General features: G+C 44.8%; 3 protein-coding genes across 3 annotated transcripts; 1 reads left to right on the top strand and 2 right to left on the bottom strand.

Annotated features, from left to right (window-relative positions):
• Positions 1–789: 789 nt before the first annotated feature.
• On the bottom strand, positions 790–3,526 carry LOC123076635 (uncharacterized). Its single transcript, XM_044498782.1, has 4 exons — positions 3,497–3,526; positions 2,817–3,193; positions 1,801–2,146; positions 790–1,718 (listed from the first exon to the last, which is right to left on the bottom strand). Exons 1-4 carry the CDS (start codon positions 3,524–3,526, stop codon positions 1,251–1,253), a joined length of 1,221 nt encoding a protein of 406 aa, XP_044354717.1. The 3' UTR covers positions 790–1,250.
• A 2,988-nt stretch (positions 3,527–6,514) lies between these two features.
• Positions 6,515–7,264, top strand: LOC123075789 (SKP1-like protein 1). The gene has a single exon (XM_044498310.1). The coding sequence runs from the start codon at positions 6,587–6,589 to the stop codon at positions 7,103–7,105; it is 519 nt and encodes a 172-aa protein (XP_044354245.1). The 5' UTR covers positions 6,515–6,586; the 3' UTR covers positions 7,106–7,264.
• Positions 7,265–8,835: 1,571 nt separating this feature from the next.
• LOC123075787 (protein BOBBER 1) lies at positions 8,836–9,876 on the bottom strand. Its single transcript, XM_044498306.1, has 2 exons — positions 9,454–9,876; positions 8,836–9,353 (listed from the first exon to the last, which is right to left on the bottom strand). The coding sequence occupies exons 1-2, from the start codon at positions 9,754–9,756 to the stop codon at positions 9,012–9,014; spliced, it is 645 nt and encodes a 214-aa protein (XP_044354241.1). The 5' UTR covers positions 9,757–9,876; the 3' UTR covers positions 8,836–9,011.
• Between the last annotated feature and the right edge of the window lie 5,681 nt (positions 9,877–15,557).

Raw genomic sequence — 15,557 nt, 5'->3', positions numbered from 1 at the left:
AATGATTGTGGTATGAATTCCAAAAGAAGTGTTGCTCCGTCAAGTAGTAGGTTTTTATATTGGAAAAGAAACAGATGCAAGTTGACCTGAACAAATGATTCATTTATTTTGACGGACGAACAGCCCCTACAGCTAGCTGAACTTGTCTTTTTGGATCTTGGATGGCTCTCGTGGTGGCTTCAGTTTGACTTTACTTTCCTCACACTACGACTTTATGCTCATATATAATATGCAAAGTGGAACTTGGTTAAGATCAACGGGTCTGCTCTCTTAAGATTTTTTTCCCCCGCAAAGAAGGAAAAGAAAAAGATCGGCTCTTTTGAGAGGTTTAACGGAGTTCTTCTTCAGTGCTGAACTGGGCTGCGCTCTAAACTAGGTTAGGCTCATTCTTGGCTGGGCCTTTGTATTACCGCCAAATAATAAAGCTCTAAGAAGCAGCCCATGCAGCGTCCTAACACGGTATAAAGAAAATACGAAATCACTAAGGCTGCTGCCAATGCATCGGTGCTAACATGAGGTGCTAAGTGTATTAAATGGCTTAGCAACTAAACTTCCCAATGCATAGGTGCTTAGCTTCTTGGTGCTAAGCTTCCTTCATTTAATTCATTGTAGGATCTGAAGTAGTATGGCCTCTTTGTGGCCTATTTGTGGCATGTACTCAAATAAGTAATATTTTGTAAGACACACTCAAATAAATTCGTAGAAATGTATTTGAATGAAATCTGGAAAATAAGTACTGAACATATCACAAAACACGTCAACTTGTTCTCATGAGGGTAACCGTTCACAGGAATGAGGAAATAGCATAGATCTTACTTTCCTTGAGAAAATAGAAATAACATAGGTTTATATCTCACTTGATATATCCAGCACAAGGTAGAGACATGCTTACACCACATGCATATAGTTCATCTAATAGATTCGATCAATGAGTTCTGTCACACTACAGAGTTAACATGAATAAGGAAATAGCATAAACCTCACATTTCTTTTGGAAATAGTATAGACCTCAGACTTGCCATTGCCTTGGCACGCTCAACTTTCGCATCGTCATCCATGGCACTTGTATCAGCAAACAATAACTTCTGGTAGAGCTCAGTCAATTTTGTCTCCTTGGCAAGTTTAGCGGTTTCAAGCTGCTGACTTGAGAGTTGATGTTGGCTATCTATAACCTTCTGCCGCTCCAGCCTAGACCTTTTCTGGGTCTCAATAAAAGTGCCAAGTTTTTCTCCAAGCAAAGTAACCGACTCCTACGGTTTGCGTTTACCATCACGCTCATCCTTAGATGTATCACGACCCGGAGGGCGCTCCTCATCTTCCACATCAATAGCACCAGATGTTATATCTGTTTTATCTTGCTCCCCATTCATTGTTTTCATTGCTGCAAGCCACTTTCCGTTGTCCTTAAGTTCTCTCCACATTGTCAAATGTTGGAAAGCTGATTGTTGGTTGGCTTCATATTTCTCCAAGGCGAAGGCCTGTAGCTGCTCCTCACCATAACCACTAGTGTATAGCTTACACATAGCATTATATGCACCATGGAAAATGTTGATCTTTCTCTTCACCTTTTGAAAATGGCTCTTCAATTGCACGACATCTCTATGACGATCTGCGGGGGTGAGACTGTTATATTGAACAGCTATGTCATCCCAATACTTATCTCTCTTGTTGCCATTCCCTTCAATGGGATCAGTTGAAAGTTCCAACCAAGCGCTTGCCTACATAAGGAACATATAATTTAACATGCAACCAAAATTTATATGGAAGTAATCGATATTTCACACTGACAAGAGCACGTACCAATCTCTTCTCTTCCTGTTGTATCCAATTCAGACGCTGCGCACACCTTGAAGGCTCTGGATCATCTTCAAGCTCTACAACATGGGTTTTTTTTTTGTAAAGAACCTCTACCTGAAGCAGACTCGGATGTTTTTTTTTCCTTTTACTATGAACTGGTGGCGGTGGTTGCGGCGGCGGCGGCGTTGAGAATGCAACATGTGAGGGGACACCGACAAAATGGAGACTCTCCTGTTGCTCTTGTTGAGGAGGCGGGACATAAGATGGATAGTGCATTGGCTGGAATGGTGGGGTTCGTGGACTGCCTGATAAACTAAGAAAACCATCAGGTGGATGAGTATACATTGGCCTGAAACAAGCAACAACAAAGTAAAGAAGACAACATCACTTGTTTAGATTCCTGAACAGGAGAACAATGTCATGGAGGTTAAGTAACACACTTTTCGTACTAACAACTTTTGACAATTCTAAACTGTAGTTTGTATAACTAGGTAACTATTTGACAAAGCTTAACTGACAATTTGTATGAATAGATAGCAAAACTTTGAAATTTCTTGTTGATTCTGAACTAGACTGGACCTAGTCTGTATAACAATGGAATCAGCAGCAGACCCCCATTCTTTGATCATCTCCACAGGGTTACTAGACCAGCAAGAAAACAATGGGAGGTGCCCTCCAATTGCTGCCTAGATCAGGAACGGAAGTGCCCTCACTAATTGGATGATGGGGATTCAATCTCCTTGCTTGTACCAGGTACACACACAATCCTTTGCTTCAATCAGTAGACTCTTAGGAGATTAAGATCCATTGGGATTGAATGGGTTCCAGAGAAAACTGAACTCAGTTTGATTATGTAAAAAGATTGCTACAGATTTACATATATATGCAGTAGTTTTTCAGTTAGTGATACTACAGACTTACATATTATGCAGTTCATGCACGAGAAGTGACTGAAGGAGCTGCGGGCGGCTACAGATTTACATGGAATCCATATTAATTTTGCAATGTAGGCTCCTTACCAAAGACCAGGTGCTGACTGACCGGAGGAGCTGTTGGCGGCTGCGAACAGAGGCGGAGCCGGTGGTGCCACTGCGACCTTCTCCCGGCGACGGTCCATGCGGCCGGCTGAAACTGAGGATGGTATGGCGGCGCTGTAGGCGACGATCAGCGGCGGCGCGGGGCTGCTGGTGGAGGATGGAGCGGCTGCATCGGGGCGACGGCGCTGGGCGAGGAAGAAGAAGCGGCGCCAGGGGTTGCGCGTGGGGGAGTTGGGGAGGAACGAGAAAAAAGGAGGCGACTGCTCGGTACCCAGCCGCACGGGATCGATTAACTCAACCTTTTCCCTAGGTATCTGCGTCTGGCACCGTTTCCTCGTGAGGTTACTGAACGAGACTCTCTCCTCATTAATTAACAGTTTTGCTAGAACTCATCTAGATGAGATATAATTTGGTCACATTCATCTTTTATAGCCATTGGATGTGATGCTATAAGATGCGTGTGTGCTGACATGGGTTGTATCTGTTTTTGTTTTCAAGATGAATGAGACCAAATTATATCTCGTCTAAATGAGTTCTAGGCACTCCCATTAATTAACGTGACACATCAGCTTTTTGCTCAGCTGGCAGGCTTAGCACCGATCCAGGCTGGAGCACTGGGACTAGCCTAATTGACGAGTACTCATTGCAAAGATCACTCCCACCTTCCGAGGCCGTGACAAGTCGCGCTGCATGTGCGCCACTTGTCGTAACCTGTGAGTTTTTTCTTTTTTCGTAGATCCATTTATTCAAAATGTTTTATCTCTTAAACCATGCGCCAAATCTCAAACCGTTTTCACTGTTGGATTCCTCGCGTCGAGATCTTCAAAAACTAGATCTCATGTTGATAGGTGACGAACTTTTTTCTCATGGAAAAAACCGGACGAAAAAACCGAACCGGGAGCACGGGTTTTTTCCCTTTCCAAAAAAACAGAAAACACGTTTTTTTAATTTCCGATAGGCACGCCCGTGACTCTCGAGAAAGCAAAACCGTGACTGTCGCGAAAGGAAAAAAAGAAAACGCATTTTTTGTGAATTTTTTTTTCAATTTTTTATCCTAAAGCTAAGGAAGACCGGTGGAAAACGAAAACGTCAAAAAAACCAAAAAAACCGTTTAAAAAGCCGAAAACACGCGCGAAAAAATAAAAATAATAATCCGGAGGGAGCTCCTGCGGGTGGCTTAGAGCGCCAAGTGGCACTGATCGTTGTGAGGCTCCCGAAGGAGCGCTCGTTAACTAGTTACTCCTAAGAAAATATCCTAAAAAAAGGGAGCCCCTAGTCAGCGCTGCAGGCGCCTGTTAACGAGTGTTGCTGGCATGGGCCAGCCCACGAGCGCGCTCGCTCTCGCCCGGGGAAAACCATCGCTGAGTTCGATTGCTAGCTTAGCTGGATCCGCCGCTCGCACGGCCGCTCCCAAGCAGCCAGTTTTTTTTCTGAAAAACTACCCAGTTTCCCTATTTCTTATGAAATTAAAATGTGAAATAAAAAAATGTTTACAGATGTAAAAAAAGTTCATCAACTTAAAAAAAAGCTCATCTCTTTAAAAAAGGTTCATAGATTTTTTGGAAAAAGTTCATCAAATCTGAAACGAAATTGAAAAAGCTCATCAATTTTTCAAAAAATTTCATCGAAATTGAAAAAAAAATTCATCCAATTTGAAAAAACTTCATGAAATTTGGAAAAAGTTCATCAAAATTTAAAAATAATTCATGGATTTTGAAAAATATATTCAAGGAATACAAAAAAAGTTCATTGATTTGAGAAAAAGTTCACGTATTTGCAGACAACTCATCGGTCAAGGAAAAAATAAGATAAAGAAAAAAAAGAAACCAAAAAAGGAAAAAAATGAAAAAAAAGGAAAAAGGATCGAATAAAGGACGAATAGGTTAGATGGTTACCACGACTTCGCTTGTTGGTAGCGTGTTTACACCAGCCAGCTGTTGAGGAGGAGGTTGCAGGTTCAAATCCTCTACGGAAACCGGCGCCAAATAGGTATCAACCGCCCTGCCTCTTACTAGCTTCTATAAGCGTTCTCCAATTGAGCTACATCCCCATTGATATTTAATTAATTAATAGAAGCATTAAACAACAATTATCTGTGATTCGGAATTGATCAAACAAAGATTAAATTTCACCTCATAAATCGTATCTTTCAGAAAAGAGCATAATTTTCATCGAGCCGATGATGCATGTGATCCGTTAATTTGTGAGATCTTAGTCACGTGTTGCCGTGTTCTTAGAAAGTAAAAGTCTGTTCTGCGGTTGATTGGTTTATGAGCCAGTGTACATGATGCCAGATGTGTTAGATTTCTCTTGCAAAATCATAGGACATTCATTATTTTCTCAGGTACATCATAGCTAGTGCTATGCATGCTTAGATGTCATTGTCATCTTCTGTTAGCAAGATTAGGTAAAGCGCACAAATCGCTGATGTGAAGCAATCTACGAGTGCACTCACGCATGGTCCTTAGACTTTTTTTTTTTCCAGAAAGAGAGCTTTATTATACGAAGGTGTTTGCTGGGCAATCAGCAAGCAAGCGGCTGACCAGAAAACTCGGAGTTTCGGAGAGCCAGCTCTCGGTAACAGTCATAGTGCAAGCGCGCTTGGCACATAAGTGAGCTGGACCATTAGCTGCCCTCTTTACATGCTGAATTACAAAAGAATTAAAAGTCTGAGCTAGCTCTTCAATTTCAAATAAAACATGTGGCATAACGGAGTGACCATTGCGGCAAGAGTTCCAAAGATTTACAATCTCCAGACAATCTGTCTCCATCACCACATCAGCAAAGCCTTGAAGATTTGCGAAGATAACTCCATCATGAAGTGCCGGTCCTTCAATGATCATAAGATCCGTTACCCCTAGGCGAGGTTTACACCAAGCACCTAACAGGGCAGAATGAGAGCGGGCGACACCACCGGCCCCGCTTTTTTGCTCATCATAGACGACGGTTGTATCTGTGTTGATTTTAACAAAATTCTCATCTGGCGACCTCCAACCATGTCCAGGCAATATCATCGCCTGCTGCTTGGGGATATCCAGTAGCGCTAGTGCTTCTCGAGTGAATCCGATTGAGTTTGCCGGATCATATTTTTCACCATCATGCTTCCATCTGTTGCGTGAACTCCAGATCGACCACATTACAATGATAATCTAGCTCGTTCCTTTGCAGTGAACATGGGATCACATAAAATGTCCATTGCCCAAGTCCCTATTAGCACCTTCGAGAGACTGAACCGGCATATCATCTTGAAATTTACAAAGTCACCATGGGAGCCTTGTAGTCAACGGGAATGTCTCATTTCATTAAACACGTATCGTCGGAAATCATGAAATAATCCAGAAAAATGTGAGCACCAGGATGTTGCTTTAATAAGCGGTAAAAAGCCAGTCTTGCGAGGAACAAGCAGCGGCACGACGTTCTACGTGCTTAACGTCTGCCTTCGCACGAGCCAAACAAAAAAAAATCTGCCTTGGCAACAACGTGCGTGCGTGAAACGTGCATTATCGCGCCATCGGACCGGCCGGTTTCCACCACAAATTAAGGAAACGGAAACGGAAACCACTACTACTCCCTGGCGAAGAAGATGACTACGACACGAGTAGGACCGACCGCGATCGAGTGCCTCACCGGCCCAATAAATTCCCCCGGCCGGGTCCCACCCTAGCCGTCCAATCCAACACGTTCGCTCGCTCTTCCGCCGCCGCGTCTTCTCGCTGGTACGCGTTTCGTTTCGCCTCCCAATCCTCCCATCGATGGCGGCCGAGGCAGGCGTGAAGAAGATGATCCTGCTCAAGAGCTCGAATGGCGAGGGTTTTCAGGTCGAGGAGGCGGTCGCCATAGAGTCGCAGACCATCCGCCACATGATCGAGGACGACTGCGCCGACAACGGGATCCCGCTTCCCAACGTCGACTCCAAGATCCTCGCCAAGGTCATCGAGTACTGCAAGAAGCACGTCCAGGCCAGCCCCAATCCGGCTGACTCTAGCGCTGCCGACGCAAACTCCTCCACCTCTACCGCCGCCGCCGCCGAGGACCTCAAGAGCTTTGACGCGGAGTTCGTCAAGGTCGACCAGGCCACCCTCTTCGACCTCATCCTGGCTGCCAACTACCTCAACATCAAGGGATTGCTCGACCTTACTTGTCAGACTGTTGCAGACATGATCAAGGGCAAGACCCCGGAGGAGATCCGCAAGACTTTTAACATCAAAAATGACTTCACACCCGAGGAGGAGGCGGAGATCCGCAGGGAGAACCAGTGGGCTTTTGAGTAGAAAATAGTAGCATCGAGGCAATGTTCGTTGAAGTAATGCTAGCAGTATTAATCTTGTTTTTTTAGACTTTGTATGTCTACGTTTCAGCACTTCTTTTTTCTATGTCGTCGTAATCGCTGTAATTATTCCGAATTCAAAACATCGTTATATTCTGAGTTATATAGAAATAGCCTATCGTGATCAGTGCTCACCACCTATGAAACTGAATTATTATTTGTCAAGTGGATGTTATATGCTTGGTAATATCATCCTTAGCTGCCGTGTGATTTGAGATAGGAAAAATGATACAAGATGACATAAATTTGGAAACAAACTAGGCATAATATTGAAAAGTTGAAGGCAAATTTGAAAACCAGAGACAATGTTGATATTTTCGGCTATGTTGAAATAGCCATATTGTTTGCGATTTTATATCTACAGATTTGCTAAAAATCTGTCGACTAATTTTCATTTGGCTTCAGGTCGAATTTTATGACTGTTCGATCATTGTCACGAACCTCAACGCGCAGCAGCAGCATTTTGTCCGTTGCGTAGAGTGGCAGGTGCTTTAGTTATTTTTTTTCGGCTTACGGGTCTCCGCTCCCGACCCACCTGGTCTTGACGCCGACCTGTTTTCAAAACACACCTCCACTCACCGTTTTCTCCCAGGTCGACGGTGTAAAAAAAAACACTCCTTCGCCGCCGCCGCTGCGAGCCCCCAACCTTGGTGGCAAGCACAGTGCACTTACGCCGCCCGAGTCGACGCAAGCCACCTCACCGGCGTCGGCGGGAGTGTTAGTCTGCCGGCTGAGGGAGCCAAACTTCGAGCTCATCTCCGTGTCCACCTTCCACTTCCGGCCGCCGGCGGCGCTGCCTGACAGGCTTATTGGTTAACACTGTGCCTAATCGGGGCCTAATCAGTAAAAACCATCGGTTGCTCAAAACAAAAGTGAAGCACCGGCCAATGAACTCTGTAAAGAAAAACTGCGACAGTAAAATTACCGAATTAAAAAGATAAGAGAATATCGGTGCATGTTTTCACTACAAAAATTAAACCCACAGATACACCCGTTTGTTTCATTAGAAAAATGTACTTCAAAGGCCAAAACTAAAACATCCACTCAAGTTATCATAATATCATTAGAAATATTGCGCCATATGATCGAAGCAGCAACAATTATTTAGTCTGGATCCACATGACAGATGTGGTGAGCAATCCAAAAAATTCAATTTTTTTATTTAGTATTAAAAGAAAGAGCAATATTAATTCAAAGAACGCTTAGGAGCAAAACACCTCAAATTCAGACTCAATAGAGCTGTGCTCAAAGACATCATGACGTTTCTTTGGCGCTCTGCTAAAAATACGTGCATATCGTATCATTATTGGTGCAGCCATGCTATAGCAACATCCAGGTTCTTGTTACTGAAGACTTTCTGTGTAGCCCAAACTATGCACTTGTATTCTGTTAGCTGCTTAGCCTCCCAGCGCCTGAAACCTTTTGCCTTCTGAAACTGTACTTCCCAAAGTCCACTGATTGGCTACTGTGTGAGCACCTCATGAGCCAAACATAAGATCCACTTCTCTGTAAACTTGATCGAATTCTGACTTAAGACAAAATTAATATGCGCCATATTTTCACATAGAATGACTACTCAAAACGTCGACAATACTATTAAAACATAGTACTAGTTAACTTATTTCCGAAGCATCGGAAAAACTGTTGCCATCCAACCATAAGTCCATAAGACACTATAAACCACAAGTCATCCAAATAGCAAACTACAAACGGTACGTAGACGCATAAACAGACACTTAAAATACTAAGACACCCAAATAGATATACTAATTAAGGTAGAAGCGTTTCCTCCATCGAAAAATCTTCCGCATTATCGCCTCAGATCCTCCAGGCTCCAGCTAAGAGACAATCTAAGAAGGCATCTTCATCCCGGAGAAGTCCATGTCAGGGTACTGGGACTTGAGTTTCTTGAGCATGTCCTGGTTCTGCATCTCCTCGCTGGTGGGCAGGCCCATCTGCTTCTGGCGCTGGTCGAACATCATCTTCTCCACGGTCTGCCTCGTCTCGGGGTCCAGATCAGAGAGCTTGCTGCTCTCAGGTTCAGCACGCTGGGTGTCGATCTCCGGATCGCCTTTGATCAGGGATTTCCACCAGTCGCTCTGATTACGCTTTGTCAGCAGTATGGACAGCAAGCTCCCGTCCTCGATGCTCCAGAAGCAGTCCTCGACCTTAACTGGTTTGTGCAGCTCACCCTGGTAAGAGACAAATTAACACCGCATCAGCAAGAGATTTGACAGAAACAAGATGAACTGTTGTGCACATAGTTGATAGTGATAGTTTGAAGCTACTTACATCGATGATCGGAGGCTGGCCCTTGAGTCCGACCTTGAGGTGGTCCTTCTTGATCTCGCAGACGAGGAACCTCGCCTTCGTTCCTTCCGGGAGGGGGACGGAGATGTTCACCTCTGGTAGCTGCTGCGCCCACGAGTACTTCTCCAGGTCGAGGCCGTTGCCGGAGTTTGGTTGTCTCCCCTCGCTCTCCTCCTTCTCCTTCTTCTCTACCTGCGTGCTGTTGTCTTTCACGGCCGCCGCCGCCTGCTGCGGCTGCGTCGAAACCTCGTCCTCCTGCATGATGTCCTCGGAGATTATCGCCATGGCCGCCGCTCTGTCTCTACTCTAGGGTTTCGGTCGACTTGGGGAAGCGCTCGCGTCGAGATCTCTGGTCGAGGTGGGTTTCGATCGCAGATGAGTTGATGAGGCTTTGGGCTTCGGGTTTCCGTTTATTTATATTGAAGACCTCTGCGCGCGAGGCCGTCCCGGCTAAGATTTCCGGAGGTGCCCGGACCGGATTCTTATTCCGCTTCGACTATGTCCGTGTCTACTCCAATTCCGCGGCGTCTCGTTACTCTCGTAGACCGTCTCTGTCTCTGATTAGAGTAATTGACAAAAAACTACCACATTTCACGTAAGCGTCTCACAAAACTATCATTTTTTAAAAACTGACCAAAAACTCCAATTTAGCGCTGATTTCGTGACAAAAAACTACCACATCGCGTTGATGACCGTTTCAAGCGTTTCAAACGTCTTTCTGACAGATCTGGCCCACCTGTCAGGACGGAGGCCGCGCTAACGGCTAACGGCGCTCGCCTGGCGCCCGTTAGCCGCGCGCGTCGATCGGGCCCGGTCGGACCAGGACTAACCTGGCCGACCGGCTCGCTCGTCGTCCCACCAGCTCACTCCCCCTCCCCTCCCCCCCAGCTCACTCGCTCACTCACTCTGCTCCTCTGCTCTCCACTGCTAGCTCCTCTTCTTCTTCTCGCACTCCGGCGACGCCGCGACCATGCCGTCATGGCCCTACAGCAACGAGACCTCTGACGATGACGAGTACATGAGCGAGTTCAGTAGCATGCAGATGGAGTATTTTGTAAGTCAGCTCAATCTCTCCTCTCCTCTCCTCGGCTAGGGTTAGGGTTAGGATTTGAAGAAGGATAGGGATTTCTCCATTTAAGTTCATGTATGCGAGCTGTAGTTGATATATATGTGTTTCCTGCTGCAGCAAACTCCAGACACTGTGATAGATCCAAGCTTTTCTGGGTTTGTGACTGAATCTGACTGTAGGTGCATCCTGCATAGGGAGAGGGCTGGCAAATTTGTGGCATTTGAAGGCACTGACACTGGCAGGAGATTCGTAGGATGTGCAACTGAGGTAATGAACCAAGTTGGCTGTGATTGATTCATTTTGTGCTTTTTTGAATAATGCTGCTGCTTTTCTCATTTTTGCTTAATTATAAGAGCAGTGCTCTGTCTAAATTATGTACTTATAGCAAATAGCAGCAAAGAGCAATGGAACCTAGTGTAGTGTAGCTACATATATGAGTACTGTTTATGATTTGTTATTGTGAATATGTTTGTTAATGAAGAATAAAGCTCACTTCAAATTTAACTGAATTTTCAGGATGGTGTGAACTGTGGTGTTTTAGAGTGGGTAGATGCCCCTTGGCCTGTAATTTTGCAAAGGTGCTTAACCAAGCTCTGGGATATGTATCATGAAGAGAACCTTGGTAGAGTCCAAGACAAAGAGGCTCATGAGATAGAGGTTGAGAAACTGAAGAAGGAGCTGGATTCTCTTAGCAATCAGTACAGTCAGCTTGTGGATGATGTATCCAAGCTGTTTGATTACCAGGATGTGCAGAAATCCCATGACATGGATTACACAAGCCAGGCAATCAATGAACTTAAGGAGAAGAAGCATCAGCTTGAGGAGCAGGCAAAGATTGAGATTCAAATGGAGAAGCTTAAGCTCAAGAAAGAACAGAGGTGCATCCTGCAGAGTCAAGCTGATATCATTCAAAACACCAGGAAAGCCATGAAGGAGATACAAGTTGAGAGAGACCTCCTTAAAGAAGAGAAGAAGAAGCTGGAGCATATCATTGCTGAGCTCTTGAAGGCAGGTCATGGGTGCAAAGAAAAGCTAGACAAGATCAAAGAAGTTGTCATGGAGGAGTGAAGTGGTACCTAGGGTTGGTAAGTGAATATGAGGCCTATATATATATAACTGGCCTAGTACTAGAATCTGATGCAGATATGCATCTTAGTATTAATATGAACTCCCTATTAACTGCCTATGGTTTCAGATCATTTTGGTTGTGTTGTTGGGTGCTGTAATGCCCCTGATCTGTAATGCTCTAAGATAATCCTATTTGTAATGCCCCCTGAACCATATTATCCAGATGTTGTTATATCTACATCTGCAATTTGTTGTTGCGAGGTAGTTGTTGCTAATACTTACACTTGAATCTAGTAACACCAAACAACACTGAAACTGAAAATGAAAATGAAACTGAAAACTTGCATTACATAGGAGGTAGCATAGATAACACATATTGTCTGAGGATGCAACATAGATAGCATTACATAGATAGATAGCACCAAATAGTCTGAGGATAACTGAAACTAGCCAACACTGAATAAGACTGACGAAACTGAATGTGAAACTAAATAGTTTCACATTCAGTTTCAGTTAGGCGCCTGCCCTGCTAAACGGCCTGAGCGTCGTACCTCCTGCTTCACTTCGGTGGGAGGATTTGGCAGCATCTGCACCTCCTGTTCTTCTTCATCGATGAAGATGATGGGAGGAGGGCGGCGGCGAGCCTGCAGTGCTGGTGGTGCGATGATCTGGATGTCGTCGTCCTCGTCTTGGTGCTTGTTTGCGTTTGCTTCAGCCGTAGATTGTGCTGGAGCGACGTAGTGGTGGTCTGCCCACCGCTGCCTCTGCCCAGCATCGGCGGAGCCCGCCTCTTTCATTGCCCATAGCAGTATATCTATGGGCAGGATCCCCTTACCTCGGTTTCCATATTGCTGGTCCATGCGTTGCTTCTCCTCACTCGTCGCCTTCTTTCTCACTTCGTCTGCTCCATCCACCAGCTCTTGAACGCTGGTGTACCTTGTGGCGACCTTCATGTAGTCCACGAAGAGGTCGTCGTCGCCGCGCGCTGAACCATAAAGAATGGAAACCCATCCCTTGCCAGTTGGGAATGGGTTGAGCCATGGGTCCGAAGAAGAGGAAGAAGCAGCCATGGTTGGAGCAGGAAGTGGTGAGTGCAGTGGTGTTGAGCGAGGTGAAGTTGTGGTGATGTGAGTAGAGTAGCTGAAGAAAGAGGGGGGGGGTAGTTAAAGAGAGGTGGAGTGAGGCAGTGGAGAAGTAAAACTTGTGCAGCAGTATTTGACAGGGTGGTAGTTGTGCAGTAGTTATTGTGTGCTGAAACTTGTGCTGGTTAAGTGATGTTAGGTGAAAGTTGTGCAATAGTTATTTCGTGGTGACTGAGGTACTGATTCTAGAGAAAAATCATAGAAATTGACATACATTCAGAGCACAATTCAGAAAATTCAGAAAATCTACAGGTGCGCATACATTCAGAGCACAAATTCGGAAAATTCAGAGAAATTCAGAGAAATCCACGCATACAAGTGCGCATACATTTAGAGAAATTTTAGACACATCATCACATACATAATAGAACCAGAGACTTGGAGAATTCAGATAACATTGAAGAACTTAACCTTGAACTGTTTCAAGACGCAGAATCAAGGATTCTGCTCCCCCTAGCCCTTGTGACTTGGTAGCGATGGAAGGTTGCCCTATCTCTAGCCCACCAAATGATCAATTCATCGGTGATGATGGTTCCATCTGGGAACACCTCCTTGAACTGCATCACGCCGAGGGAGTTGCGGGCTGCCATAATCGTTACAGCCAGCCTCTGGCGTTGCTCGCGTGCCTGAGCCCGACGACCCCTCCTTTCTGCTCTTGCGGCCCTTCTTGCTGCTCTAGAACTCTCTTCCTGGGCGTCGACAACCTCTCCTATGCTTGGATCCATCTTTGTGGCTAGGGTAGGGTTGTAGTGATGCTGGCGGCTAGGGTTTTAGTGGTACGGGAAAGGACAGGTTAGGGTCTTTTTATAGACACCTACGCAGGCTTGTGGACTGTGGTCCAATATGAGAGCCCAGTCTGAGGCCCATTTCCACAGTTATGTGAACAAAACGCTTTCAAACAAATGCACAAAGTCCACAACAGTTTCAGAAAGTGCACGACAGGTTCAGATAGTGCACAACTAGTTCAGAAAAGTGCACGACAGGTTTAGAAAAGTGCACGACAGGTTCAGAAAGGTGCACAACAAATTCAGAAAGTGCTAAACAAATTCAGAAAGTGCACATAAAACCTCCCAATTTTGAGATGATAGGTTTCAGTAGTTACCACTGCAGTAGAAGTAGCCTGCCAATTTTGAGCTTGGAGTCCTCTTCCTCTTGGTCCCAACTTGAGTATCTGAAGTGGTTGCAGCTCTTGGTGCAGTGAATCCATGAGTCCTCCCTCCACCTGCAGTCCTACCTCTTTTAGCTCTTGGTGTAGGGCCTCTTGCAGAAGTAAAAGGACCTGGTTGAGATGTAGCAGGCCTACATGAAGCTTGTGCTCCTCTTCTACCTCTTGCAACAGGGACTGATGTGGTTCTTGCAGCAGGTATATCAGAGTAAACTGCCCTGTTTTCCTGCATGTCAAACATAACTTTTATTTCTAAAAGTGTACTCATTCAGAAATGTCTGAGATTTTTTCCAAGCTTGATAATTACCTGGTGTTTGTTTTTCCTCATCTGAAGACTAGGCTTCAGAGTCTTGTTGCATGTTGTATACCTGTGTCCTTCCAAACCACAGTTTCCACATGTGATAGTGCCCATCCTACTTGTGTCTCTTGGAGCTGGAACCTCAAACTCTCCCTTCCTCCTTGCTGTCTACTTTTTGCCTGCCTTTTCTTTAAACACAGGAGGATGAATGTCTTGAGTGTTTGTATCAGGCCAGCAATCTGGACCAGGGACAGGGTAAATAATTGCTTTGTATGTCTCCATGTACAATGGCTTCTTGAAGAATTCAGACACATAGTCCTCAGGATGCAGCTTTTGCTTGGTCATTGCAGATATGCCATGACTGCAAGGTACACCTGTCATGTTCCATCTCTTGCAGTCACATGTGCAGGTTGCCATGTCCACACAGTATTGCTTTTCTTTGCTTCTTACTTGCCAAATTGTTTCACCAGCTCTGTCAGCCTGGCAGTACTTGGCATATTTTTTATTCTCCTCTAGAATCTCTGAGTAATTTGGTGTGATTGTCCACCTGCAAGTCTGTAACTTCTGCCTAGTCTGTTGCCTCTTGATCATCTGCTTTGTCCTGATCCCTTCAAACATTGTCCTTATTGGTTTGGATCTAACATCAAGTATCATCTTGTTGAAGACTTCACTAAGGTTGTTCACAACTAGATCTGTTTTGCAAGTATGGTCCATAGCATACCTAGCCCAAGCAGAGACTTCTATATTTTAAGCCATTTCCAAGCATCCTCACACTGTGCTTTCAGCTCTGCCATCCCTAATTCATGCCCATGTCTAGTATAAGAGTAGCTAGCCTTGTCAACATACTTCTTTAGTTCTTTGCTTCTGTAACCAGCTGATTGGAAGTTGGCATATATGTGCCTAAGACAGAATCTTTGAGGTGAATCAGGGAACACTTCATTTATTGCCTTAAGTAATCCCTGTACATTCACAAAATAGATCTACATATGAACACACTCAAATAATTCACTGAATTACTATAGCAACTATGATCAATGATTTAGTTTCTAACCTTTTGTCTGTCAGATATTATTGTGTATGTTCCAAATTTGTTGCCACTACCAATGCAGCATCTCAACTGAGTTAAAAACCAAGTCCAACTGTCTCCATCTTCCTTGTCAACCACACCAAAAGCTATAGGGTAGATGTTGTTGTTGCCATCCCTTCCTGTGGCAGCAAGAATTTGTTGTCCAGTGGTTAACTTGATGAAACATCCATCAAGCCCTGGATGGAGTCACACATTAGCTACAGAAGAAAATTGACACACAAATATGTACAACACAATCAGGAAATATTTACCTATAA

Source organism: Triticum aestivum, chromosome 3D (assembly GCF_018294505.1).
Source record: "Triticum aestivum cultivar Chinese Spring chromosome 3D, IWGSC CS RefSeq v2.1, whole genome shotgun sequence".
Taxonomy (NCBI): Eukaryota; Viridiplantae; Streptophyta; class Magnoliopsida; order Poales; family Poaceae; genus Triticum; species Triticum aestivum.
This window is presented reverse-complemented; position numbering and strand designations above follow the sequence as displayed.

What these genes read in the sequence shown, in the direction of transcription:
- LOC123076635 (XM_044498782.1), bottom strand. Translation starts at nt 3,526, where the DNA reads ATGCAGCGCGACTTGTCACGGCCTCGGAAG. An exon ending in ACTTGTCACGGCCTCGGAAG is followed by an intron (nt 3,194 to 3,496) that starts GTGGGAGTGATC and finishes ATTAATGAGGAG; the next exon opens with AGAGTCTCGTTCAGTAACCT. An exon ending in AACAGGAAGAGAAGAGATTG is followed by an intron (nt 1,719 to 1,800) that starts GTACGTGCTCTT and finishes TTCCTTATGTAG; the next exon opens with GCAAGCGCTTGGTTGGAACT.
- LOC123075789 (XM_044498310.1), top strand. Translation starts at nt 6,587, where the DNA reads ATGGCGGCCGAGGCAGGCGTGAAGAAGATGATCCTGCTCAAGAGCTCG.
- LOC123075787 (XM_044498306.1), bottom strand. Translation starts at nt 9,756, where the DNA reads ATGGCGATAATCTCCGAGGACATCATGCAGGAGGACGAGGTTTCGACG. An exon ending in GCCAGCCTCCGATCATCGAT is followed by an intron (nt 9,354 to 9,453) that starts GTAAGTAGCTTC and finishes GTCTCTTACCAG; the next exon opens with GGTGAGCTGCACAAACCAGT.